Raw genomic sequence first — 26,091 nt, forward strand, 5'->3', positions numbered from 1 at the left:
AGGGAGGAGGACTGACTCTCAAGTCATGGCGCACGTCCTCTCCCACGAATATTGGTAACAATCCTACGCCACGAGGGCACCGGCATGCTTGGCTGAGACTGCATGTCAGTTGACTACGTCTCGTTTGGGTACAGCGTGACCTCGCATTGACCAACTGTAGTGTCTATCCTCAGTATCGTGTAGTCATATACCTGTAGTAGTCTAGTAGTAGTAACAGAGAAGTAGTAAGTGTATAGTAATAGATCTCGGAAAGTCTTGGAAACAGAGTTAATGCTGACTGTTGTCTATATCATGTGCATGTTCAACCAGGTCTACCCGGTAACCTCTCAGGAGGCGCGGTTTTCCCCTTTGCATTCTCTATCGGCAGCCGAGAAGGCTATCAACGGCGACAATTTACGAATGACAGCCACGATGCTATCGCTGATAGTTGGCGGGTATTCCCGTATAGTTTCTCGACATTCTGAACTACCAGCCTACTAAAAAGAGCACGGAGGGATCTGCAGGCACTGTCGGAAAGGTCGCGTGCAAAGGTGATGTCAAAAAGGGATGGGAACAATTGGGCGTTTCAGACGAAAACCCGGCAATGACTGTTCCCCACTTTTATCCTCGATCCATGACGTCGGATTGTAAATCGCTGACATTGGGAGTATCTGATTGGACGACGGGCAGCCTCGGGAGAGCCTGGATGACTAAGGAAGATTTTCCGGCCGAGCCTACTTTTTACTAGCGCGTCGGAGGGAAGAATTGTCTGGTCGCAACCGGCATTTCGTCATTCTTGTGGTTGATTTGGATGGTTCAAAAAGAATTGAACTATGGTTTGATAGTTAGTTCTCCCTAAGCGATAATTCAATTCAAACGGCCATACGACAAATGTGGAAGAAGTAGTGAAAAAAATGAAGTTAATTGATCATCTATCCTTGTCAGTGGTCAACCGTAAACTTCTCCCCGCAATTTCATCCTTAGCCTCGTCGACCGAGCCCAGAACTTTTGCCATCCCCCGGTTAGCTAATTGAGATCATTCAACGTCATCATTCCTGGTTAGCCGGTTCCATTTGCCCGTAGAGCAGACGTGGGACCAATGAAGAACAGACTTGGTCTTGGAAGAGGGAAAGAGCATTACTGAGGCATGGTGTCATGCATTGGAGTAGATACATTCTATCAAGATAAATACCGAGAATCAGCTGCGTGCAGTGTTAGAAAGACACTGACTCTGCGGGATTGACATCCGGAACTGGTAAAGACAAGAGCAAACGGTACAGACCATTTCCTGAATATTCTGCGTCTTTTTTTATTTTATTTTATTTTCGATTTTATGAAAAATCCCTATAAACCCCACTCAGTGGATTGAAATCTCTTGCGCTTGACTTGCAGCAACCTGCATGAGCCATTTCTTTTGCCTCTCCACGCCTCACGCTATTTCCTGCCTAGTATCGAGTCCAATCAATCCATTGACTTACCCAAGGGGCGCGTCAATCTCCCCTTTTCCCGATCGATCAATTATTTGCGAGCCTCTCGTTGGTTCGCAACCCGCCCGTCCATCCCGGGTTCATTTCGTGCCCACATCTGGGGTTGTTCGGGAGTTCTCGGACCCTCCACCCAAGAGGCATTTCTTTCGCCTAGTCTAACGGGATCAACGAACTAACCCTCTCCAACCAACGATTCTTCCCCCCCAGTCCGCTTCAGCTCATCCCTTGCCCCGACATCTCCCGTGAAACTGTGGAGAAAGCATCTCGGAAACTCGAACTTTGCAGAGTATTACCTCCGTCTGCGAAGAGAAAGCCAAGTTCTCGTCGACATCATGGCCTATGCTCAAAACATTAATATACCCCCCATCGCCCCCTCCGGTGAATCAGGTCCTTTGTATTCAGATTTCTTCCAACAGCAAGTCGCGAAACAAAGAAACAATAATTATCACTCGACATCGCTGAACACAATGGTTGCCACTTCTGTGAATCGTACTTCGCTGCACCCCGGTGGTGTTCAGTATGTTTCCCTTACTTTCTTACTCTACCATCCTCACCTTCATCCTCATCCTCCCCCTTCCCCTCATCGTCCAGAGTATCCCTCATGAACCTAGCTAACATCTCTCAGGCCTGGCAAGGGACACACCGAGCTTGAGGAGGAGCTCCACGAGCACGCCCACATTGACTACGACAGAGTCGCTATCGTAAGCTGACCCTCCATCCACTTCATCGACCATATGCTGACTCCAACAGATTGCCAACCCCTCTGCTGCTGCCCTCTATGAAGATGCTCTCGTCTACGAGACTGGTACCGCCATCACCTCCAGCGGTGCTCTGACTGCCTACTCCGGTGCTAAGACCGGCCGTTCCCCCTCCGATAAGCGTGTCGTCAAGGAGGAGTCCTCCGAGAACGATGTCTGGTGGGGACCTGTCAACAAGCCCATGACTCCTGACGTGAGTGATCACTCATTCCTTTGAACAACCCCTCTACCCCTCAGCGGTAGGAAATGCCTCATTCCCGTATCTATTGCCGGATTTTGGATCGGATCGATGAGGCATTTGCTCATGTCGTGAAACCTTGCTGTTTGCATAGCACGATTCCGACCCGTGCCACCCATTTCACATGACGTCATTTTGATAGGGCTGATTAGCTAACCCGCATCTAACAGGTCTGGCGTATCAACCGTGAGCGTGCTGTCGACTACCTCAACACCCGCAACCGCATCTATGTCGTCGATGGTTACGCCGGCTGGGATGAGCGCTACCGTATCAGCGTCCGTGTTGTCTGCGCGCGCGCCTACCACGCTCTGTTCATGCGCAACATGCTTATCCGCCCCTCGCCCGAGGAGCTCCAGCACTTCCACCCCGACTATGTCATCTACAACGCCGGCTCTTTCCCCGCCAACCGCTTCACCGAGGGTATGACCTCGGCCACCTCGGTCGCCATCAACTTCGCCGAGAAGGAGATGGTCATCCTCGGTACCGAGTACGCCGGTGAGATGAAGAAGGGTATCTTCACCGTCCTCTTCTACGAAATGCCCGTCAAGCACAACGTCCTGACCCTGCACTCGTCCGCCAACGAGGGCAAGGAGGGCGACGTCACCGTCTTCTTCGGTCTGTCCGGCACGGGCAAGACCACCCTGTCCGCGGACCCCAACCGTGCCCTGATCGGTGACGACGAGCACTGCTGGACCGACACCGGTGTCTTCAACATCGAGGGCGGCTGCTACGCCAAGTGCATTGGCCTCTCCGCCGAGAAGGAGCCCGATATCTTCAACGCCATCCGCTTCGGCTCCGTCCTGGAGAACGTGGTCTTCGACCCCATCAGCCGTCTGGTCAACTATGACGACTCGACCCTGACCGAGAACACCCGTTGCGCCTACCCCATCGAGTACATCGAGAACGCCAAGATCCCCTGCGTGTCGGACGGCCACCCCAAGAACATCATCCTGCTCACCTGCGACGCCCGCGGTGTGCTCCCGCCCATCTCCAAGCTCACCACCGAGCAGACCATGTTCCACTTCATCTCCGGTTACACCTCCAAGATGGCCGGCACGGAGGACGGCGTCACGGAGCCCCAGGCGACCTTCTCGTCCTGCTTCGCCCAGCCCTTCCTGGCCCTGCACCCCATGCGCTACGCGAAGATGCTGGCCGAGAAGATCTCGCAGCACAAGGCCAACGCGTGGCTGCTCAACACCGGCTGGGTCGGCGCTGGCGCCACCACCGGCGGCAAGCGCTGCCCGCTCAAGTACACCCGTGCCATCCTGGACGCCATCCACAACGGCGAGCTCGCCAACGCCGAGTACGAGGTGTACCCGATCTTCAACCTCAACGTGCCCAAGAACTGCAGCAACGTGCCGGACGAGCTGCTCAACCCCAAGAACAGCTGGACCGCGACGACGCCGTTCAACGACGAGGTCAACAAGCTGGCGGGCCTGTTCAACGAGAACTTCACCAAGTACGCTGACCAGGCGACGCCGGACGTGATTGCGGCTGGGCCGAAGCCTGAGTAGATTTTTTCTACCATTACTCTTTTCCTTTTCCTTCTGTTTGTGATTTCTATTGATTCCCTTCATATGTGTTATCCTTCATATGTGTATTGCATGGCGTGTGTTTTATAATTGGGTCATTTCCTTTCCAGTGTCAGTACGGGTGAGGAGCCTGGTGGGCGAGCCGGGCCCTGCCTGGTCAAGGATCGCTTGGATAGTACAAAAGTAATATTACTTGATTCTTGAATGATGGTTCTAGTAGTGTTTGTAGTTACATTTTGTATACTGCATTAACCTGATGCTTTCCTATAAATTGCAATAGACTTAAACTTCACTAAGATACTGGTATACCCAACGGACCTAAACATCATCATCACAATACATCAACAGTAACCACCTAGTATCTTTTAATCAACGAAGCCACAACCGAGCAAACCACCAAATCGAACCCAGTATAAAACTCAAGCAAATCCCAATCCAAACACACAAATCCCTCATAAACACCCAGACAATCACCCATCCCTATAGAGACTAGGCCATCCCAACAATATACAATATCAGTCGAGGTATATCCCAACAGCGAAATCGGCAATAACCACACCAGGCGAAAGACGGGATTAGTATTGGGGGGCTGTGATAGGTGTCTGGGATGGTCTGACCCAGTTATTATATCACCTTGGGTATCCACCTCAGGTAGGTAGCTGAGGTAGTAGGTAGTATGTCATTGCGCGTACCAATTATGAGGAGGATTATGTTGAGATGGAGTGGGATGAGGTGGATGAGGGAGAGGGGGAGGGGGAGGAGTGGGAGCGGATGCTTCCACTCTTCCGCTGTACATCCGGGTTGGATCCGAGGGTGTCATTCTTTCTCTTTGTCTTTGTGATAGTACCTACCTAGTATGTAGTATCGGATTGGTAGTACGTAGTACGTAGTAAGTAGTAGGAGAGATTCTACTTAGTACCTAGATACTACAATCTATCTATCTATACATCTACTATAATAACAAAGTAAACATGACACTATAGGAACAAAACTCCCCAATACATCAACCATGGATAACCCCAATACTGAAACGGACTACACCTCTCCGCCCACAATATACACCTGTCAAACCAGGCAAATCGAACAAAAGTGCCGGTCTTCGGATCGGAGGAAAGGATAGTGGATAGTGGATAATGGAGACCCTGGAGTAGTGGGAGAAAGAAGAGGTCAGAGAGTGGATTCCCGGGCTGGCGACCGAATCGGCAAGAGGGAAGAAGATTCAGCAGGAGATCGAGCTTATCCGAGGGTATTCCGTTGGTCCTTTTTTTGATTTTATATATATGTATTTTTATGTTTTATATTTTGTATGTGTTTTGTATGTGTTTTGTATGTTTGTGACTATGTAGGAGGTAGATTTATTTGATATTATGTGTTGAATGTAATAGGTACTGTATAATAGGTTCAATTGGAGTGAGTTGCTGTATAGATGGCGGATCGACCAGCCGGGGTGTTTCCCGTGTGGGGCGCTTGGTGACGTATCCGGATATACAGTTGTCAGAGTAGGATTGAAGGAGTAGGAATCAAGTAGAAATAAGGAATAAGGAAGTAGAATACAGAGGATAAAGAGGATAACGAACAGAATGATGCTATCAATCTATTTGAGAAGTAAACCGAGAAACAAAACAGATGAAATATCGTAAGAGAGTCAGTATAGATGTAGATGACGTCCCCCGCAGCATCTCAACCCTTCATACTCAAGACTCATCCTATCCGACATTCATCGAGTCTATAGTGGAGTCACGGCTATCTCTTCTTCTCCTGTCGGTCCAGGCTCGGTTCCTGGACTGGTTGAGGTCATCAGTGACCGATCCGTATATAATCCTCCTCTTCCTCTCTGCTTCAATGCAACATCTCCCCGCACTGGCCTCTCTTTCTCTCTTCTTCCTTACTCGACATTCCAAACGATTGGTTTCGCTCTCGCATGTGTCGGATTGATCATTAACTTCCCCTCTTTTTCCCTCTGCTTCCTGCTTTTTCTCGTCCCCCTGGTCTCCTTCCTCCTCCTCTCCCTCGTTCCTCCCGTCTCCCTCCTTCTGGTTCGTCTTTCCCCTCATTCTGTCCGACGTCATCCCCGCCGGCGTGACCGTGTCAGCCTGAATGATCCTCGGTCCTCCTGCCTTTCCCTGGAACCCAATTCTCTCCCGTCTTCTTTCCATTTTTTCTTCCCCTCAGTTACTGTGGACACTCTGGAAATTTTCATCTCCCATTCTAACCTCCCATCAGTAGATCCTCATTGGGATTGTCACTATCTTCGACATGGCCTCCTCGACCCCCATCACAAAAGAATCTCCCCCGCCGGTGGATTTCCTCCATCACCCATGGACCCGTGCCGCTCTCCCCTTCGCGAACGGGGGCCTGGCTGGCATGACGGCTACCGCCGTCATCCAGCCCGTCGACATGATCAAGGTCCGACTGCAGCTGGCCGGTGAGGGCGCCCGGACGGGCCCCAAACCGAGCGCATTCGGCGTCACCCGCGATATCGTCGCCTCCGGGAAGGTCCGCGATCTCTACACCGGCCTGTCCGCAGGCCTCCTGCGCCAGGCCGTCTACACCACCGCGCGTCTAGGCTTCTTCGACACCTTCAGCAAAGCCCTGACCAAGCGCGCCGACGACGCCGGCCGCAAGGTGACCTTCGGCGAGCGCGCCGGCGCCGGTCTGCTGGCGGGCGGCGTCGCAGCCATGATCGGCAACCCCGCGGACCTGGCCCTCATCCGCATGCAATCCGACGGCCTCAAGTCCCCCGAGAAGCGCGCCCACTACCGCTCCGTCATCGACGCCCTGTTCCGCATCTCCAAAGGCGAGGGCGTCGGCGCCCTCTGGGCCGGCGCCTTCCCCACCGTCGTGCGCGCCATGGCCCTCAACCTCGGCCAGCTGGCCTTCTTCGCCGAGTCCAAGAGCCAGCTGAAGCAGCACACCAGCCTGTCCCAGCAGAACCAGACCTTTGCCGCCTCCGGCATCGCCGGCTTCTTCGCTAGTTTCCTGTCGCTGCCCTTCGATTTCATCAAGACCCGTCTGCAGAAGCAGCAGAAGGACCCCAAGACGGGCCAGCTGCCTTACAAGGGTTTGCTGGACTGCGCCCGTAAGGTCGCCAAGGAGGAGGGTTGGTTGCGGTTTTACCGCGGGTTCGGCACGTACTACGTGCGGATCGCACCCCATGCGTTAGTGCCCTTTCCTTGCCTCTTTTCTTTTTCCTACTTTCCCCACCCGTCCCGGGCGCTATGACGCTTATCGCTAACCCCACGGCTCCACTTTAGGATGGTCACGCTTATCGTCGCCGACTACCTCAACATTCTGACTAGATAGACGTCGCCTTGTCTCGATCGCTGACTAGTCTTATTTCATTTATTATTCTCGTTACGCTACGATGATCGATCGATCGATTGATCATCGGAAAACGTGGTGCTGGGGCCACCAGGTGAAAACGATCGGTTCGATTTCTTTCGGCAGATATCCTGTTTCGTTGTCGTGTCGCTGTGTGAGGGAGAATGTTACCATTTGTCGGTCGCTCTGAAAAGCACGTGAAGGGCCGAGTGGCACGTCCTGACTGAGCGCTGGTGGATTGTCAGTGCCAGGACTGGCTTGTTGTTTGATTGATTGTCCTCTTTATACTATACCCGTTGTTGCGCGACCAGTTTTGCTGGCTAATGATATATTTACATTGAATTTAGTTTTGTAGACTGGCACCCATGTAATCGACCGTATTTACATATATAGATAGTAGAACCAACTAAACAAGATGATAGACTACCCCTGCGACATGAACCTCTCCTGCTTAATCCTAACCACCTGCTGTTCCCGTTCCTCTTGCTCCTCCTCATCCTCCTCATCCTCATCATCACTCCCAACAGTAATCTCACTCCTCCTCGACCTCTTCCTCGACCCCCCACCATTCCCACCAACAACAAACTCCCCTCACTATCCCCCTCCTCCTCCCTCCGCCTCGCAGCCTCCGCCCTCTTCACCCGTCTCACAAGCACCGCATCAGCCCGCAGATCATCCCCCGTCAGTAACTCCTCACAAACAGGACACTTGACCGCGCGAACACGCCTGCCCCTCCGACTTCCCTTCGAGCCTGCACTAGCGGCAGATTGAGCTGGCGTGGAGACGGCAACGGTCGTCGAGCTCTGGGAAAGCATGGACTCTATCGCTTCGCGCTCGAAACTGTGCGGGCATTTTGTGCTGGATACGGGGTTTTGGAAGGGGAGGAGGGTGAGCGGGCATTTGAGGGAGATGATTTCGCTGGAGATTGCTAGGTCGTCTGAGGGGGTGGGGGAGGGGAGTGGGGGCGGGGCGGGTGTGAGTGGGTTGGGATTGGGTGGGTTGGGTGGAGGAGGAGGAGGAGGAGGGTTGTTGGTGGTGGGATTGGGAGGGTGATTCGAGGTGCGTGAACCAGGTTGAGGATGATGGGAGCGGGGGGATGTCGTTGCCGGGGTGTTTGGCTTCGTGGATGATGCGGTAGAAGCCTATGTAGGCGTTGTTTGTTGAGTATCTGGATTGATATTGTTAGTTTTGGTTTCTTGGAGTAGAGAGAGAGAGGGGGATAAAGATGGGGGGAAGAATACCGCTCTGTTAGAGATAGCTTATCCCACTTGGTGTGATCCTCCTCTAACTCATCCGCCAGCTTTTGACTAGTGGGGACGAAATCCTGCTGCTCTTCTTGCTGCTCTTCTTCTTCCTCCTCCTCCTCCTCCTCCTCTTCTTCTCCCTCCCCCTCAGCAACAGCCCTCCTCGTCCTCCGACTCCCCCTCGTAGAAGCAGAAACAGGCGCAGCAACACTTGCCCTCTCAGCCTCATCCTCAAACCTCCCCAACACCCCCCAAACCCATCAACCAAAGCCTCCGCATCAATCGTCTCCCTCATCTGCGCCTCCAACCGCCCCGTAACACCCCTAACATCATCCTCCAGCTTTGTAATCCGCGCCTTCTCCCTATCCTCATCCTCATTACCCCCGCCTTCTACCGCCGCAGCCGCAGCCGCAGCATCCTCCCCATCACCCTCCTCGTCGCGCGTACTACTCCCCCTCCTATCCTTCAACCGCTGATACCGCACGTGCGCGTCCGTCAACCGCTCATTGACTTCGCCCGCTGCGTCGGTGAGTTTTTCCTCAGCGTGCTGGAGGTGCGTTTTTAGGTGGCGGAGGGGCTGCGTTTTGAGGAGTTGGAGGAGGGCGCGGTGGCCCGTGCTGGTGAGGGTTGTTAGGGGGGGTTCGTAGGTGAATGTTTCTGTTGCTGTTTCTGTTTCTTCTTGTTGTTGGCGGCGTGGGCGGGGGGCCATGTTGGGCGTTATTGGTTTAGGGATGGGTTTTCAGCTGGGTGGGTGTGTCTTTTGGATGATGGTGTGTCTTGGGTTGATGTAAATAGGGTGGTTATTGAGAGGATGTTCGACATAAGTCAGGTAGAGAGGTCAGTCTGTCTTTGAGTGTCTTTGATGGAGTTCTTTGTCGTTGAAGATCAAAGAGATGCATTAGTATTACCGCGACGCGACGGGGCTAGGCTTGTTTGGGTTATACTGCTTTATGCGGGCATTGAGGATCGGCGTTCATCATTGATTAGTCATATATTTATACAGCAGCGCATAACTGTATCAATTTGTATAGATCTGTAGGCTCACGGACTCATATTTGGAGAATTGATATTGTCCTCACTATGGTTTTTGTATTGCTGAGTGATTGATGAGTTCCTTATCACCGACCCTACTGATTGACCTGGTACTAGTATATAGACGTTATATCATGATTTTACTCTTTATCTCTTTTGGAATGAGTAATAAACGCCAAAGTAGTTGTAGTAGCACTCTACAAGTTCAAACTAGCCATCTATATACTGAGTGTGGTATAGGTAAGGTCATACAATTTCCCACGGCGTGTCTGAATTTCTCAAATAAGGCGTCAACCCTTCAAACTCACCCTCGCACTCCGCCTTGATCCGACCATTACCCAAAAATGCCCACGGGTTGTCGTCCATATACTGCATGTCGAAATGTTCCCAACGAGGCGTTTTGAGGGTTTTCAAGAAGTGGACTGACTGTTTCATAGTTAGTATAGTCCATGCATCATGTGAGTATATAACTCCAGATAGAGGAAGACTCACCGACCCCCCCCAACACAAAACCTTCCCATCAACAGTATTATCCTTATACCAACTGCGACACCCTCCACTAAAAACACTCGTCTCCTGCCACGCATCGATATACTCATTCAACTTATCAACCACACCCTCCCGCACATCCAGCGCCTTAATCCGATCACTCTGCATCTTCTTCGCCGCCTGAATGACATACTCAATTTCCGTCTCAAAGCAGGGCAGCACGGTCCCGTTCGCAAGATTCCCGCGCGGGCCGTTCATCACGAAGTAGTTGGGGAAGCCTGGTGCGACCATGCCGAGGTAGCATTTGGGCGTGGGGGACCAGGCGTCTTTGATGTCGAGCCCGTTGCGGCCGAGGAGAGTGAAGTGCGGTGTCCAGGCCATGTCGTAGCCGGTTGCGCAGATTATTAAGTCGACTTCGTGGTGGGTGCCGTCTGTGGTTGTGAGGCCTTTGGGGGTTATGTTGGCTATGGGGGCGAAGATGCAGTCGACGTTGGGTTTGATTAGGGCTTCGAGGTAGCCATCGCCGGGGGTGAGGCGTCTATCCAATATTAGCACAATCGCCATGGATTGGCGATCCAACGACCATAGACCGAGAAAAGACAGAGAAATATCTTACCGACACCCCACAGGCCAACTAGGAATCAACTTCTTGGTCAAAACCGGATCACCCTGCAACCTCCTCGTCATCTCAGCGCGCATATACTCCTCCGCCATACGCGACGGCTCCATCCCCTTGTAGAAGATGGCAAATCCCATGTTGATGCCAAATTCGATCCTCTTGCGGTAGTTGAGGAGATACTCGGGGTCAGAGGAAAGTTTCTGTGTCTCCTTTGCTGTGTAATAGTACTGTCCGACTTCTGGGTGCGCGGCGTCCTGGTCGTGGTGAACGGTGTCTGAGCTGCCGTCTGTTTCGGGGATATCGACTGGGACGCGTGGCATTGGGGGGCTGATCCAGGTGCTGCCTCTCATGAAGCATTTTACTTGGGAGGCGGCTGTTTTGGGATTATCTTGGTTAGCAGATGGAGTTGGGTTGGAAGAGTATGGTGCACCTTTTTGGACTTGGGGGATTATTTGGATTGCTGATGATCCTGTTCCTAGCACGGCGACTCGCTTGTTGGTGTATTCGACCGTCGCTATAACTTATCAGTATGACACTTCGACGGGAAGTCTGTGAAACTCACGATCCCATTCCCCCGAATGCAAGAGCGGACCCTTGAAGGAGTGAAGTCCTTCAATATCCGGCCCTGATAGCATCATGTCAGCAACTCAAAAGACCCAACAGACAGATCTGTCTTACATCTCCACTTATTCAACAACCCCGACCCATTAACCAAAACATCACACCAATCCGTAAAAACCACTCCATCACGCTCAACCGTCACCTCCCACTGGCCCCTCTCCTCACACCACACCGCAGCCGTAACCCGATGTCTAAACCGGATATACTTCCGCAAGTCATACTTCTCGCAAAACTCCATGAAGTACTCGTGGATATCAGGCGAGTAAGCGTAGTACGACTTCCACTTCGGGTTGGGCTCGAAGGTGTACGTGTAGATGTGCGCGGGCACGTCGCACGCACATCCTGGGTATCGGTTTTGGAGCCACGTCCCGCCGATTTCGTCATTCTTTTCGTAGCAGACGAGCTCGTAGTCGCTCAGTTGGCGCTCCATTTTGTAGGCGGCGCAGAGGCCGGTGGCGCCGGCGCCGATGTGGATTATGCGCAGCTTTCGAGGTTGCGAGTGCCATTGTTGGAGGAGGTGGAAGGGGGTGTTGGGGGTGGGTTGATTGTCATAGTGGGAGTGTTCTGGTTGGGAGATTATGAGGTGATGGTAGAATTGGTACTCTTGATAATGTGAAATTGACTGGGTTAAGTATTTATTCATGGATCACGCATAGTGGTATACGATAGGGTGGGATGCGATGTAGATCTGGTGATTCGGGTCAAGCGATGTCAGTTCGACTGACACGACCATCTCCACACTGACTCGACTCCGCATCTTCTCCGCAAATGAGTCAATTTATGTATGTGAATACTTCATCTCATTCAACAGGCTTGCAGTAACAGGTTCACAGTAGAATCATGGACCAGAGCGAAATCAAACCCCCCGTGGCCACCACCGCCGCAGGCTACGGCCTACCCTACACCCTCTATCTCCACTCGTCGGCATGGCTACTGAGGAACCTCGTTGCTCTAATGTCAGGCACGGGGGAACTATTCGACAAGAATCTCTACGTTGACACGCCCGGCTTAGGCGAGGGACGCGTCAAACTATCCATCTGCATACCAAACGATTCCGCCCCTGAAGGACCCAAGCCGCTGGTGATTGTCACGGAAGGTGGGGGGTTTGTTCTCGGACAGCCAAGCGATGGTGAACATGTTGTCCGATCACTCTCAGATACGGTATGCTTCCATCTTTCCATCTTGAGGATTCCCAATAATGGAAATAGCTCGGCGCAGTCATCATCTCAATCGAATACGCCAAGTCCCCCCGATACCCCTATCCCCACGCGCTCCTCCAGCTCCACGCCGTCCTGAAATGGGCCCTCTCCCCAGCTGGATCCGAGGCAATGGGCGTAGCTATCGATCCATCCCGCGTAGCAACCATGGGCAACTCCGCTGGCGGGAATCTCGCAACCGCGCTCTCGCTGCTTATCTCCTTCACGACGGGGCCCTGTGCCCGTTTCCGCGAGGAGCTACCGGAGGGTTTCCATCTGGCCGCTCAAGTCCTCCTTTATCCCAGTACGGCTTGCAACAGACCGTACCAAGAGCGGTTTGACGCCTGCGACGCTCGGGTACAGGCTGCAAGTCTGCCGGTCTGGGCAGCCAGCTTGATGGAGGCGTCGTACCTGCCACCTTCTGTCGAGAAGGGCAGTATTTTATCCGCGCCTGTGGATGCGACGGTCCCGCTGTTGAAGAGCTTGGCATATCTGCCACCAGCCCTTGTCATTACTGCTGGGATGGACTGTCTGAAGTTGGAGGCGAAAGAGTACGCGGCGAAGTTAAGACAGGCGGGCGTCACGGTAGCTGAACACGAGTATAAGGATGCGATTCATGGATTCAGCCACTACAGGGAAGATTCCAAGCAGTACCGGAAGGAGGACGTCGAGGACTGCTGGAAGCGGGTGATACAGTTTTTACAGGACAGGTTCCACGTCCGAACATAAATCCAATGCAAATGATATACCTATATACTCATCTATACTGCAACCCCACAATATGATTCTCCGCCCCCTCCCCAGCCCTAACATCCCCACCATCCGCCCTACAATCCTCCTCACTCTCATACCCAAGCAACGAACACCACCAAGTCATCTCATCCATATCAACAGCATACGCCTCCCTAACCTGCCTCACCCTAGCAAGACCCCGATTCCCCAACTCCCTCGCCCTCCCCTCCCCATCATCCCAAACAACCACCCTCGCAATCTTAAAGACCCCATCAAGCATTCCCTCCTCCCCAAAATCATAATGCCTCACAAGCGGCCTCCCCTCCACAAACAGCTCCGTAATAGCGCCAATAACAGGCGGAAACGCCTCCGTCTGCCAAAATTCCCAGTGGTCCTGGATCTTGTCCCAGTCGAGCATCCACACAAAGGTGCCGGGGTCGTCGACCGAGAAGCCGTATGCGATTCTGCGGATGCCGGGCGCGTTGGGTTTACCGTTTCCTGGGGCGGTATTGGCCGCGATTTGGGACTCGAAGGTGGAGAGCGCTGCGGTGTGGTCTTGCGTGTAGGGGGCGCGGAGTTTGAAGATGCAGAGCTCTGTAACGGGCTTGTTTTGGGCTGATGTGTGCGTGCGGAGGTGCGCCGTGTAGGCGGCCATTTGTTCGGCGGTGGCCATTTTGGGGTGGAACTGGATTGGTCGAGTTGAGGAAGGGGAATTGAGATAATGAAGTTGGGTGTAGTGGTAGTTTGTGAAGTTTGGGGAGATGTGATCTGCCTCGGATGACTTGATATGTACCTTATCTTCAAGGCGAGTCAGAGGGATTGACTCGCTGGTCCACGGGACCTTGGACCCCTCAGTGGGACTGCCAATAGTATGACCCTCGTCTTAAAAGATGTGGATCATGGGGTTGACAATGTAGATCCTTTATACAGACATGCTTGCATGCATACTGTGGGGGAAGTAAGTAGTGGATATCGAAATTTATGAACTCGGTGATGATTCTTATGTTTCAGCATGCACATACTGCTGCTCCCACCTCTACTACTACTAATACTACTAATCCAAAAAAACAATTTGGTATCTGATATCTGCTTTAAAAAGACCACGCAGTGCAAACCCCCATTGAGACATGCCCACCAAAGCTGCACATCACTTTCTAGCCTTGAATAAAACCTCCAATTTTGTATCTGGCAGAGACATAGTTCCAATATAGAACGGCTGCGGCTTGGTGCCGGGTTTGAGCCGGATATCATACCGCAGTAGCAATATAGCAAACATGAGTTTGATTTCATGCACGGCCAGAAACCGCCCAGGGCTGTGATATGGTTAGACCACGAAAAGAATACACCTGAAATTAGAAATTAGATGGAGGGATGGGATTGGACATACCACGGATGTCTACCATGACCAAACAGATGAAAATTAACATCGGTATTCAACATCGTCTTAGGCTTAGTACCAGGCTCCGAGTATGGCTGGTAGAATCTAAGCCCATCAAACACCTCCGGATCCTCGAAGACTTCCGGATCCCGGTGAAGGAAGAGACTGGGCGATCCGATCTTCGAGCCGGGCGGGAGGACGGTTCCGTCTGAGAATTTGAATTCTTTTCGGGCGTTGCGTTGCATGGACACTGTGCGCGTGTTAGTAGAGATTTCAATGGGGATGTATTTTTTTCAAGTGCAAGTGGGGAATGTCGTACTCAGCCCTGACGAGTCGAATCTGCCCGATTCGCGAAGAAAGCTCTCCATCTTGGGGAGCTTGCTTAGGGTTGTTGCTGTGATTTCGCCCTGTTCAAGGTTCGCCATCACCTCTTCTCGGAGGGTTAATGTGTACTTGGTGGGTTCAGCGGCTAGGTGGTATAAGGCGGCAGTGAATGTCTACCAGTAGCCAGAATTACAACAGTGAGCATGGATATTCAGAGTTGATGGGAGAAGGTAAGGGCATACCATGGTAGTAGTGTGAATCGAGGCCACATTCAGTGCCATTACTCGCTCTGCCAGTTGAGGAATAGTCTTCTCGACAGGCGGCGCAGCATCAATCAACCACTGGATCAAGTCCTTGTGTTTTTCTCCATTCGCATCCAGCTTGCCGTCAAGACGGTCTTGGATGAGAGGCGCCAGAAACCGACGACCCTGTCGACGATAGGACGTCACTGGAAGGAGCCGTACTAGAAAACTAAAAGCTCATAACGGATGAGCATCCGTTCTATATTTCCGTGCGTACGCAAGATTAGAACTAGAGCACTGACCCTTTCATCCATTCCGGAAAGTTGCGCAGAACCTCAGCCGATATAACCACGGCCTCTGCGTAGTCGGTGGCATTTCGCAGAAACTCCTCGTTGCGGCCTGGGGTGTTAAAGATCAGTACGAGCATGGCACGGGCGAGGATCCATTATCCGCAAAATCCAGGCAACCTACAGAGCTCCGTTCCCACATATACCCGGTTCGCCACCCGGGCGACCGTCATGGCAATGGCACTATACAGCGCAATCGGCGTCTCCTCTGTCACGATTTAAGTTAGGTTATGGGCACAGGTATAATGGCCCAAAGCTAATAGCGGGAAACAATACCAACAGGAGAGCCGATCAAGTCATCGAAAGCTCTCAAAGCCTCATCGAGCATCACTGGAGTCTTGGGTATGATGTTTTGAGTGATGGGTCCGCGAACTACAGCCGTGTGGTAGGTCCGGTGGCCGACTCCGTACCCCATGGTGAACGGGATTTGTTGTTGCTTCATAATTGACATCAGCCGCGGTTCTTCATCTGTATGACTGACTTACGTCGTTGGATCCGTCCTGCGCGTTCAGGATAGTGTCGGGGGCTTTCATATACTCGGCGACCCTGTGCCGATCCGTAGCGAGGATGAATTCGCCTTGTAAGGTTGCAATGCGCACCAGTCCGTTTTTCGACTTGGCCATTCCCTCGCGGACCGACTCGACGGGATTCTTCATGAAGCGAATGGCCGCGATCCATGATGAGATGAGCGGAAGATACACCGCGGGGAAGTTGATTGTTGTGACGTTCGCAGGCTTCACAGATGTCAGTCTCCCATAGAATGAGCCTCTTGTGATTGGAGTGTAATTGCCTTACCGTTTTTTGGTAGTGTCTCACTTGGTTAACGAGAATATAACCTAGAAAAGCAAGCAGCAGCACCTGCGACCATGATGCGGGCATCAGGAATTGCCCGACAGCTGTTATCAGGCCACTCCCATTGTCTGCATTAAAAGCCATGGTCAAAAAGGATATAAACACAACCAAAAGCAAGTACACTTCAGCCAACAGTCTTCCACCCGAGGCATGATTGCGCGGAGAATAAATACCATTGCTTTTATTCACCCAGGATCAGTTCAAGCTCTGTCAGTATAGCTGACTCGCTCAAAACTGCCATGCTCGGTTCGAACCAATCAAGCGATTCTCGTTTGCGCCAGATTCACCGGGTTAGATTCGGCCGATCTATAATCTGGGGTGTCGATCGTCGTCTCAAGCATCGTATTCGTATGGACTGTCATCGGTGCCAGTATTGAAGGGGGCATATGTACGAGCACGAACACGAATACGTCGTACTCGCCCGCGTGTGAAACCCTGGTATAGTATTGCATAGGAGACACCCATAGCCCCGCACGTTAACCGGCACTTCCTCTTGCGCACATTGTGATATACGTTATCCCAACACGGTATATGCCGGAACTGTACGGCACAAAGCATGCTCTCAGAGACCGCAGCGGAGGGAGTCTCTATCGAGCTAACTCCTACCCTAGCCGGCAATCTGCGAACTGGGAGTATTTCTCCTGAAACCTCCGGTCGACCTTCCAAGTCTCCATTCTCTGCGCCTGATGCTCAATCATGGCAAACACGTCCGTACTGCCGATCAGATCGCCCCTGTCGCGTGTAGTCGGTGACCACGTAGTGTCCATGTGTTCTATCAGCTCAATGCCTATGCGCTCGGGGTCGACAGTATGTGAATCGCGAATCAATGCGCGTCGTAAGTCAGGCCTATGCAACTTCCTTTAGCTACTGCCAATGTATTTGTGATGCATGATCCGAGGGGGTGCAGTCTTACCATACTAGCATCCCGATACAAGGTCGGTGCTGAATACGTTTCTCCAAGCCGGTTGGTCTCATGAATTCAGGAATCTGAAGAAAAGCGGCCTGGGTTCCTAGCACGTACCACTAGACGCCGAGAGGTTACTTGCATCCTCAGGAAGAGGGAATGGGGACATCACACACCCTTAATGAGAGATACTGGACCCAGAATATTGAAAGCAGGATGTGTAGTGGTATAGACTGATAGTAACTGATATGGTGAAAAAGTCGGTAAGCCAGGATATCAGTGGATTTGTCGGACAGAAGGCTTCGCAGGGACGGTTCATTCATGCCGAATTGGCCACGGCGATGCTGCAGTCGTGCTTCATCTACCATGCTCAACAGAATCTCGTCCCACTTGCCCATGCTGTGGCTTAGTTTGGGAAAGCTTGGATGCGTGGGTAGGGCCCCGTTGAAGTCGATTGGTATGACAGGTTCTGTTAGAAGAGGGGTTCGCATCGCAATAGAGTCCGGTACGAGACTCGGGTCTGTAGCTGTCCCGTCCACCATGCTGGCAATGCAGCGGTCGAGATCATCGCCAGCGCGGAGCTCCTCGACTCGGTCTTCCTGGTGGATGAGGGGCATTGTGGTATTGAATACTGGCGTACGGTCACAGGAAAGGTCGAAGTAATCCATCTCATGAGAAGGTAGTCCAATCGACATATCCATCGCACGGGTGCCTGAGACAGGCTGACCGACATGGGGCAGACCATCAGACGGGCCCGAACTATCAAGCTCGGCGGAGGGCGAGGTCGAGACACTGGCTTGTTGAGGGTTCCTCGCAAACAAATTCTGGGGATCTTGATCGGTGCAGCCAACATCGTCACCGACATGCACATCGCTTGCCAACTTCTTGATCCGAGCCAAGGCAGCTTCAAGACTTTTACACCTGGCCTGCAACCTCTCCTGCTCCTTCAGCAACGCCGCTAGATCACTGCTACCATTACTGGAGAAGGCGTCCTTGTAGGACTGAACGGTCTCCTCCAATTGTCTGATGTAGATCCGTTGTCGCTCGCGGTGATCCCGCTGCGACTGGCGGTCAGTAGCCCGCTTCCTGGCCCGGCGAATCTTCTCCTTGTCGGTAGGATTAATGGGATCATCAATTGCGTCTGCAGCTTCCATTGTAGCTCTCCTGGTGGTAGCCCTCGTCGGGCGGCTCCGTCTAGGCACTAGTGGGGGGTCCATCGTGACAAGGAGTAGCAATGGGAGTAGATCATGCGACGAATGAGTCGAAGAAGCCTATACCGAGCAGATGAACTTCTCTGATGAGCATGGATGGACAGAAGGATAGAATTTCAGACAGCTTCATCATATCGTTCTCCACACCCAGTACACGATTTTAGCGCCTCTTAACCGTCGATCTCCGCCCAGCCTGAAGCGGGTCATATGGTATGGGGTCAACCCCGTTTAGGTCATGGTTAGCATGCAGAACAACAGATACAGCCTAGGACTGAACCTAGTTAATAGCTAGCATGGGGTGGGTTATACCCGAATACGATAGGGACCGACGAGTCCGAATACGAGCATCTGGTGGATGGATGGAACTGAATCTTCCCACTTCATAGCAATCACTGGAAGGGTTAGTTGCTGCTGTAACCCAGGCCATTCCGTGCTAAATCGTCAGCTTAGATATTGGAATATATTCTGGAGCTCTCTAAAAATGGGAAATGTATGTATGGGTATGTTGATATAGTCACTCACCAGAATGTTTTCTTCTCCGTACTAGCCTTATAGTGTCAGACTATACAATACCTCCCTCCTATCTGACACCAGGTAGTAACCGACAGATGATGATGTTCTGGATTGAAGGGGCGATGATGGGAGACAGTCAGAGCAGATCAGGACAATGAGATTGGTAGTAGTGGTAGTAGTAGTAGTATTTATCAACGTCCTGGCGGGTTCCGCGGCGTCCGCCCCCAACCCTAGTCGGAGAGCAGATCGGGGTCAGCCCAGGAGTATTCGAACAAGACTCGAAGACTGCGCTATAATAGTACCTCGACAGAATTCTACGCTTTACGCAGTAACGAACAAACAAGCCCAATATAAGTAATATGCATCCTATCATGATTTACACCCCCACCGTACGAATGTCAAAGCCAAAACGACCATCCTGCTGTAAAATCATCCGAAACCATCGCTCACACCTTATAAAAGCAGAACGCGTGATAGAAACCTGTCCTCGTTAGCTCTTATCCTCAAAATAAGATCAGGTCGAACGTACTGGCAGCGTCTTGCTCTTCCTGCGTCATCAGCAATTCGCCCGTGTTCCGATCGCGGACACCCATCCGCTCACTCAGTGGGCCTAGCTCCGCATCGTCTTTCTCATCTTTCCAAACGTCGAGGAAAGGTTTACGGTATTGGAGTTCGAGGTTGTAGTCCTCCGTGAGTCTGTGAATTGATGTTAGTCATGTCCCGTTAGATCAATGGCCATCAGATCAATGACCCATCCATAGGTACGTACGCTCGGAAAGCCTCCCAAGGCACCACGTATTCCGGAATCTCCTCCACAGCCTCCTGCATAAAGTAGCTGTACTTCCACCCGAACGGCGGGCGGAAGATGCCATCCTCGGGCGTCTCGCCCGGGAAGCGAACGCGGTAGATCGAATTGCCCCACTCGGTCTTGAACTCTTCCTTCACCTCGCCGTCCTCAGGCTCAGCCGTCTCCTTGTCTGCGTCCGCCTCGCCAGCCTTCCGCTTGGCGTGGATCTCCGCGACGTGGGCGCTGATGACGTCCGAGTTGGGACAGACACCCAGAAATCGCCCGCCCTTCTTCAGACACCCCGCGACGTTGCGCAGCATCTGGCGCGTCTTTTCCTCGCTCTCGAAGGCGTAGTGGATGGCGAACATAGACGCCACGACGTCGAAACCACCGCCACCCCACCGCGAGCTCATCACAGATCCACCGGGCCCCGCGTTCGGGTCGATCCCGACCTGCTGAATGATGGGGATGTCGCCCAGCCAATCGCCGAAGCAGTCCTTGACGTGGAACTCGCCGTGGAAGAGCGGCGGACGCCGTCCGCGCGGCGCCCGCGGGCCGCGACCGGACCGCATGCTGTTGTAGCGTTCGCGGGCTTGCACGATGGAGATGTCGGCCGGATCCAGTCCGACGTAGAGGTCTACCGTCTGCGGCGCCAGCTGCCACTTGCCCAGGTCGCCTCCCTTGCCGCAGCCCAGGTCGAGCACGAGCAGCCGTTTCTCGTCCACGGGAGGCGGGGCCGAAGTGTCTGCCCAGTCCTTGGTTCCGATAGACCGCGACACGAACTCCTCGTCCGGAGAGAATTTTTGGATCAGGGTGCTCTTGATCCAGTTGTTGAAGGTGCGCAGGCCCTTGATCTTACTCTCTGTCTTCCTCCACTCACGGCCTCGCTCAGGCACCGCGTTGTAGTGTTGACGGACGATATCCGTCACGCCGCGGTGCTGCGAATAGCGCACGGCGTCCTGCTGCTCGGCACGCTCGCGCTCTTCCTGTCGCCGACGCAGCGTCTCCCGATCCACCAGCCCCATGCGCGATCCACCGCCGGGGCGCTTCCGCTGGCGTGGCTGCTCTTCAGGGGTAGGAGACCGCCGCGGAGCGAGAGGGGACGGGGACCGATTGTCACGATCATCTCGCTCCGGTCTCCGCGAGCGTTCATCCCCATCGCGTCGCGAGTAGGCCGTCGGGCCGCGCTTGCGCATCTTCTGATGTCGCTCCTCCATGCGTTTCCGCTTGGAGATGGGGTTGCCGGTCGGAGGATCTGCAGAGTCTGTCGGAGCTTCTCCGGCTACCTTGCGCTTTTTGCTGTCGGGAGAGCCGGCCGTCGGTGACGACGCGGGGCCATGTCTCGGAGCCACCTCGTCGGCGGTTGCATGATCCATTTTCGAGGCGGGAATGGACGTGTTTGGATCTGTTGACTGGGATGGGTTCAGGGACGACGGTTCGAGTCGTGTCGGCTGAATGGGTGATCCAATACGAGGAACGGAGGGTGAATGGCGAGGGTGTAGGTGAGGTTGGCTGCCGGATGCGATGTGTTGGGTCGAATTGGAGTCGTGGGAGATCTGTCGCAAATCCATCCAAACTCGTCAGCGTTATCCTTAAAGTAGACCGCGTCAATGAAAGCAAGTAATAGGTAGAGTAAAAAGGTCTAGACAAACAAAAGACGAAGAAAAAACAAGCTAGGACGATCTAGCGATCGCGTTGCAGAAGCAGGCAAGTTCTCCAAACTCTCAAAAACCACCAACAAATCCACAAGACGAGCAAAAACAAAGATCAAATCGCTTCACAACACGAACAGGCTTCGAACATACCAAGGGAGATTGTGAAACGACGGCAGGCAGCGACTGGGATGCAGGAGCCGGGGGAGATGGACGCTGAGTCTGCGGCCAAGCAGCTTCCCAGCGGTCCCGTGCAGGATCATAATGCATCCCGTTTCCTCCTCCGCCTCCGCCTTGGCCTTCTCCACTTCGTCCGGGTTGCCACTGATCAGCCATGACAGGGGAGCTGGTGATGTCGTTGATAGTGTAAAATGATGGCCATGTCTGGGATTCTCTGGCGAAGGGAAAGTGAGATGAAAGATACCTAATAAGGTTGCTGAACTCTACAACGTTCTTGATTCCCCAGTCCAGTCTAGCGCAAACTGTGTTTCTGGCCGCATCCGGAGTTTGTCCTGGCATATACCGATGATCTCGACTACTGCATGACTTTGGGTTATCTAGGGGTATGTATAGAAGAATAGTGCAGAGTAAATGTGGAATTATTACAGTTCTCTATAGATCGTTGTCATTTCGTTTCGATGCTGCGCGGCATATATTAAAACCAGGCGCAAATGCAAGGTATCGCAAATAAGGTACAGTCAATGAAGTAGATAAACCAGTGCCAGAACGCCACGCTTTGAAGACCAAGCACGCTTCCATCAGTTTGATAATGTAGTAAAGGGCCGCTTCCCGCCAACAAGAATCACGGACTGGCTGCGCTTCTTTTCTTCGGGGTCTTCACGTTGAGCATCTGTCGCATCCGCAGAATCTTCGACCACCATTCGCGGTCACTCGCCTTTTTAATGTCATCGTTCGACTCGTCGAAGAACGAACAGTCTAATGAAGGTGACTCCGACACCGCACGACTGCCCGCGGAGGTGGATGCACGCATCCGCCGACGATGCTTGACGCGGAGTGCCTGGGCCAAGACCTCCCACCCACTCGGTAGTTCAGCTTGCTTGTCAGATGCCCGGCCAGTGCCGCTCTGCGCTTTCCCATTGATCCACGGGCAATACTCCATGTGTTCGGTGGCCACCTCCAACGAGTCGTAGATACCAGGGTCCCCGTTTTCCTTCGGTTTGTACATCCATAGCCCTAGCCGTCGGAAACATGCGCTACATGAGGCTAGCCCGGAAGCCTTTTCTGCGGTGGTGTCCCAGCCGAAGAACGCCAATACAAATGCGGTTTGATTGACGACCGGTGGTGTCGGGAGATTTTCATGTGCTTCTTCCGTAGGCTGGGGGGTTTGCGGTTCGGTCGTCTCCACGGGTGCTTCGGACCCGTCGAACTTTGGGGGCAAGGTCGATATGATTTCTTCAATATTGAATGACTCCGGGGTTTGGATGATGGTCTCGGCCGGTAGAGAATCGGCGATCTTGACCAGGTTCGAATATCGTGTTTGAAGGGCTGAAATCGCGACATCAGCATTGGATAATGCTAGACGATGTATAGTCGCTATAACAAGGTCAGCCATGATCTCATTGTCGAGTCGCTTGAACAAACCATCGCAGCCCTTATTCCTCCACGGGCAACTTTCCCCATGCCCTTGAACTAGACGATTCGCATATTCATCCACCAATTTGTCACCTAGAGTACAATTAGCATCCAGTCGCGTTGCGCCGTAGTCATCGCAACAAGCACTTACGGACTTGCCTCCGCTCCTCCACCTTATCGTAATCATACCCGTCCAGCTCATCCAGCTCGTCCGGCAGTTTGACGACAACGGAACCGCCACATCCCCCCACACACGTTACCCGCGACTTATCCGTACAGATCCAGCCCCGTTTCGCCCACTCGACCTCACTAATCGCCGACGGCTTCGGCGACCAGCGATCCACCCGGCGAAAGGTCTCCAACCGTTCGAGGAAGCGCTCGCGATCCCACGGGACAAAACTGGGACGGGTCGAGGATGCGGAGGAGTCGCGCGAACTCGGACGACCGACCTTTAGAATCGACCTCCTGGCGGACGCGAGACTGCTATCGTCGCGGTCACTTAATCGGATCTTCTTTGCCGCTGATGATTCCCCGTGGAGCTGTTCGCGCGCCGTCGTCGGTGGTTTGGAGGATTCGGCGCTGGACGGTTTGGTCAACGAATCGAGGACTCGTTGGAATTTGCGCTTCTTCGTTTCCACGGCGTACGACATCTTCGATTGAGTTGAAAGGTGAGTGTGGGCAGCTCACAGCTGTTGTCCAGACTGGAGCTTTCGTGTTGGGCTGGAGTGGATGATGGCTTAGTCAGAGCTGTACTTTCTGCCTCAGGTATCAGCATCAATTAATTGAAGATCATTATTTGATCCAACCCTCTCTCTCTCTCTCTCTCTCTCTTCTAATTTATCTTGGTCTCGTGAACAGCCGACGAGAATTTACTATTTACAGACTATAGACTTGGACAACAATAGGCAATGTATAAAAGTGTCTAACGGCGCATCGTGGTAGAAACAAGTAGTTTGCGCAGACCCGTGTTGAGATAGCAAAACAACAGATACAGATCCCACTGAAAAGTCATCATTCAAGCAAACGATTCCAAGTTCTAGTGTATATCCCGATTCCCATACTTGTAGCTGTCGTAGAAGAAGTGTAAATGGCCCCATATCAATTCAAGACCCGCAAGCAAATCAGGCCACGCTTATTGGTTCCGCCGTCGGCATCTCGGCCATTCCAATGCCCGCCCTGTCTTTCTTATGTCAAAGAAACTGATCTGATCTGATCTTCTCCTCAAACCACACCTTCACCTGCTTCTCTCGATATTCGTCAATATGGCGAATATGGGGTCCGCCGTGCCCATGTTCCGGAGTCTAGCACCCCGGTTGGCACGCGACTTCTTCACGTGTCGACAGTGCCTCGCGACCCAACCTTTAAATTTCGCGACCAAATCGTTTCGCAAGAACTTCTCGACTGTTCCGTCGGCCTATAATGCTCGCCGGGTCAATGCAACTAGCATTCAATCGTCTGCGAGACAGGCTTTCTCATCAAGTGTCAAACGGTGGACATCCGGATCGGCAGTCGCCAATGCGGTGGAAGAAGGTGCTTCAAAGGCAAAGTCGAGTTTCCCGCAGGTGACCGACAAGAAGGTCGCGTACTGGTTGCTTGGCAGCGCAGTTAGTGTTTTTGGTATTGTGGTCTTTGGTGGACTTACCCGGTTAACAGAGTCTGGGTATGTCGTCTTTCGCGCACTTCCCCAGGTTTAGGACGACGGACAACTGCTAACACTGGTCCAGTCTGAGTATCACAGAATGGCGCCCCGTCACTGGTTCCCTCCCTCCCATGAACGCCGAGGACTGGGAGTCCGAGTTTTCGAAATATCGAGACTCGCCAGAATTCCAATTGCTTAACCCGAATATGACGCTCTCCGAATTCAAGTCGATCTACTACATGGAATGGATCCACCGCCTCTGGGGCCGGTTCGTCGGAATGTCCTTCGTGCTCCCCGCTATCTACTTCGTCGCGAGAAAACAAGTCAGCAAGCCGATGGCATTGCGTCTTGCTGGTATTGCCGGTTTGATCGGATTCCAAGGTTTCCTGGGCTGGTGGATGGTCAAGTCGGGTCTCAAGGACGATCTCTTCGCGCCTGGTAGCCACCCCCGCGTGAGCCAGTATCGACTGACGGCACATCTCGGGGCGGCATTCGTCTGCTACGTGACTATGCTCTGGAACGGTCTGGCCATTCTGCGGACCCATCGACTCCTCGCTGATCCGGAAGCCGGCATCAAACTCCTGGACTCGCTGCGCAACCCCCAACTGAAGATCTTCCGCCGATCCGTCGCCGGACTGGCCGCTCTGGTCTTCACGACCGTCATCTCCGGTGCCCTCGTCGCTGGCCTAGACGCCGGCCTCATCTACAACGAATTCCCCTACATGGGCAACGGCCTCACCCCTCCCAAGTCCGAACTCTTCGACGAACGATACTCCCGCCACGAAGACCGCTCCGACCTCTGGTGGAGAAACATGCTCGAGAACCCGTCCCTAGTCCAGCTAGACCACCGCATCCTCGCCATGACCACCTTCTCCAGCATCATGGCCCTGTGGGGCTACACCCGCGGGTCAGCCACCATGAAGCGCCTCCTGCCCCGGGCCGCCAAGAAGGGCGTGCACGGCGTCGTGGCCTTCGCATTCATGCAGGTCGGTCTGGGCATTTCCACCCTGCTCTACCTCGTTCCTACGCCTCTCGCGTCGGCCCACCAGGCCGGCAGCTTGTTCCTGCTTACCTGGACGCTGGTGCTGGGGAGCCGCATCTGGCATCCGTCTCGCACGGCTAAGCTGCTTCAGATGGCAGCCAAGGCCCGCAGCCAGGCTGTGTCGAGGGCTGCCGTGCATGCTCACAAGGCGTAATTGGATATTTGCTTGATAAATGGTCCGCGTTAGAGCGGGGCAACACTATCAGTCGCATGTCATGCTTACGAATGTTTGTATCATCTATGTATTTATAAATCTCTCCTTCTAGAATGTATACTATGCATCTTCCTTTTTATTCCCTGCATTATGCCTTTAAACCATGAATTATGGAGTCAAATCATATAAAATCTCACCAACTTAA

At 53.0% G+C, this 26,091-nt stretch overlaps 11 protein-coding genes across 11 annotated transcripts; 4 read left to right on the forward strand and 7 right to left on the reverse strand.

Annotated features, from left to right (window-relative positions):
• Positions 1-1,798: 1,798 nt before the first annotated feature.
• Positions 1,799-3,976, forward strand: acuF (phosphoenolpyruvate carboxykinase PCK1; the record flags this gene model as incomplete). The annotated part of the gene is made up of 4 exons (XM_024833634.1): positions 1,799-1,983; positions 2,092-2,167; positions 2,217-2,417; positions 2,633-3,976. 4 exons carry the CDS (start codon positions 1,799-1,801, stop codon positions 3,974-3,976), a joined length of 1,806 nt encoding a protein of 601 aa, XP_024691775.1.
• A 2,274-nt stretch (positions 3,977-6,250) lies between these two features.
• On the forward strand, positions 6,251-7,297 carry P168DRAFT_319718 (putative mitochondrial dicarboxylate carrier protein; the record flags this gene model as incomplete). The annotated part of the gene is made up of 2 exons (XM_024840306.1): positions 6,251-7,152; positions 7,249-7,297. The coding sequence occupies 2 exons, from the start codon at positions 6,251-6,253 to the stop codon at positions 7,295-7,297; spliced, it is 951 nt and encodes a 316-aa protein (XP_024691776.1).
• Positions 7,298-7,378: 81 nt separating this feature from the next.
• On the reverse strand, positions 7,379-9,268 carry P168DRAFT_328248 (SUMO ligase MMS21; the record flags this gene model as incomplete). Its single annotated transcript, XM_024841335.1, has 5 exons — positions 7,379-7,545; positions 7,911-8,233; positions 8,385-8,483; positions 8,557-8,769; positions 8,817-9,268. The coding sequence occupies 5 exons, from the start codon at positions 9,266-9,268 to the stop codon at positions 7,379-7,381; spliced, it is 1,254 nt and encodes a 417-aa protein (XP_024691777.1).
• A 569-nt stretch (positions 9,269-9,837) lies between these two features.
• Positions 9,838-11,963, reverse strand: P168DRAFT_328249 (flavin-containing monooxygenase; the record flags this gene model as incomplete). The annotated part of the gene is made up of 6 exons (XM_024841336.1): positions 9,838-10,017; positions 10,084-10,618; positions 10,697-11,072; positions 11,130-11,213; positions 11,262-11,324; positions 11,378-11,963. The coding sequence occupies 6 exons, from the start codon at positions 11,961-11,963 to the stop codon at positions 9,838-9,840; spliced, it is 1,824 nt and encodes a 607-aa protein (XP_024691778.1).
• A 197-nt stretch (positions 11,964-12,160) lies between these two features.
• On the forward strand, positions 12,161-13,245 carry P168DRAFT_328250 (alpha/beta-hydrolase; the record flags this gene model as incomplete). Its single annotated transcript, XM_024841337.1, has 2 exons — positions 12,161-12,481; positions 12,529-13,245. The coding sequence occupies 2 exons, from the start codon at positions 12,161-12,163 to the stop codon at positions 13,243-13,245; spliced, it is 1,038 nt and encodes a 345-aa protein (XP_024691779.1).
• A 28-nt stretch (positions 13,246-13,273) lies between these two features.
• Positions 13,274-13,921, reverse strand: P168DRAFT_319722 (uncharacterized protein; the record flags this gene model as incomplete). The annotated part of the gene is made up of 1 exon (XM_024840307.1): positions 13,274-13,921. The coding sequence occupies one exon, from the start codon at positions 13,919-13,921 to the stop codon at positions 13,274-13,276; it is 648 nt and encodes a 215-aa protein (XP_024691780.1).
• Positions 13,922-14,327: 406 nt separating this feature from the next.
• P168DRAFT_179163 (cytochrome P450) lies at positions 14,328-16,167 on the reverse strand. The gene is made up of 7 exons (XM_024832938.1): positions 15,816-16,167; positions 15,664-15,747; positions 15,495-15,591; positions 15,193-15,421; positions 14,946-15,123; positions 14,636-14,876; positions 14,328-14,561 (listed from the first exon to the last, which is right to left on the reverse strand). The coding sequence occupies exons 1-7, from the start codon at positions 15,988-15,990 to the stop codon at positions 14,396-14,398; spliced, it is 1,170 nt and encodes a 389-aa protein (XP_024691781.1). The 5' UTR covers positions 15,991-16,167; the 3' UTR covers positions 14,328-14,395.
• Positions 16,168-16,993: 826 nt separating this feature from the next.
• Positions 16,994-18,449, reverse strand: P168DRAFT_328252 (bZIP transcription factor; the record flags this gene model as incomplete). The annotated part of the gene is made up of 2 exons (XM_024841338.1): positions 16,994-17,123; positions 17,590-18,449. The coding sequence occupies 2 exons, from the start codon at positions 18,447-18,449 to the stop codon at positions 16,994-16,996; spliced, it is 990 nt and encodes a 329-aa protein (XP_024691782.1).
• A 1,016-nt stretch (positions 18,450-19,465) lies between these two features.
• Positions 19,466-21,182, reverse strand: abd1 (mRNA (guanine-N7)-methyltransferase; the record flags this gene model as incomplete). Its single annotated transcript, XM_024840308.1, has 3 exons — positions 19,466-19,500; positions 19,549-19,715; positions 19,789-21,182. 3 exons carry the CDS (start codon positions 21,180-21,182, stop codon positions 19,466-19,468), a joined length of 1,596 nt encoding a protein of 531 aa, XP_024691783.1.
• An 897-nt stretch (positions 21,183-22,079) lies between these two features.
• Positions 22,080-23,799, reverse strand: P168DRAFT_255364 (uncharacterized protein). Its single transcript, XM_024834455.1, has 3 exons — positions 23,203-23,799; positions 23,061-23,144; positions 22,080-23,012 (listed from the first exon to the last, which is right to left on the reverse strand). The coding sequence occupies exons 1-3, from the start codon at positions 23,699-23,701 to the stop codon at positions 22,261-22,263; spliced, it is 1,335 nt and encodes a 444-aa protein (XP_024691784.1). The 5' UTR covers positions 23,702-23,799; the 3' UTR covers positions 22,080-22,260.
• Positions 23,800-24,265: 466 nt separating this feature from the next.
• On the forward strand, positions 24,266-26,012 carry cox15 (cytochrome c oxidase assembly protein cox15). The gene is made up of 2 exons (XM_024835248.1): positions 24,266-24,711; positions 24,776-26,012. The coding sequence occupies exons 1-2, from the start codon at positions 24,314-24,316 to the stop codon at positions 25,884-25,886; spliced, it is 1,509 nt and encodes a 502-aa protein (XP_024691785.1). The 5' UTR covers positions 24,266-24,313; the 3' UTR covers positions 25,887-26,012.
• Positions 26,013-26,091: the final 79 nt, after the last annotated feature.

The sequence above is a fragment of the Aspergillus campestris genome, assembly GCF_002847485.1.
Source record: "Aspergillus campestris IBT 28561 chromosome Unknown P168scaffold_8, whole genome shotgun sequence".
NCBI classification, from domain to species: Eukaryota; Fungi; Ascomycota; class Eurotiomycetes; order Eurotiales; family Aspergillaceae; genus Aspergillus; species Aspergillus campestris.

Coding starts and splice junctions, on each gene's coding strand:
- P168DRAFT_179163 (XM_024832938.1), bottom strand. CDS start 15,990: ATGTCAATTATGAAGCAACAACAAATCCCGTTCACCATGGGGTACGGA. Junction 15,592..15,663: donor ATATGTGGGAACGGAGCTCT/GTAGGTTGCCTG, acceptor TTAACACCCCAG/GCCGCAACGAGGAGTTTCTG. Junction 15,124..15,192: donor CGATTCACACTACTACCATG/GTATGCCCTTAC, acceptor GGCTACTGGTAG/ACATTCACTGCCGCCTTATA.
- P168DRAFT_255364 (XM_024834455.1), bottom strand. CDS start 23,701: ATGTCGTACGCCGTGGAAACGAAGAAGCGCAAATTCCAACGAGTCCTC. Junction 23,145..23,202: donor GGAGGAGCGGAGGCAAGTCC/GTAAGTGCTTGT, acceptor ATTGTACTCTAG/GTGACAAATTGGTGGATGAA. Junction 23,013..23,060: donor GAGGAATAAGGGCTGCGATG/GTTTGTTCAAGC, acceptor ACCTTGTTATAG/CGACTATACATCGTCTAGCA.
- cox15 (XM_024835248.1), top strand. CDS start 24,314: ATGGCGAATATGGGGTCCGCCGTGCCCATGTTCCGGAGTCTAGCACCC. Junction 24,712..24,775: donor ACCCGGTTAACAGAGTCTGG/GTATGTCGTCTT, acceptor ACACTGGTCCAG/TCTGAGTATCACAGAATGGC.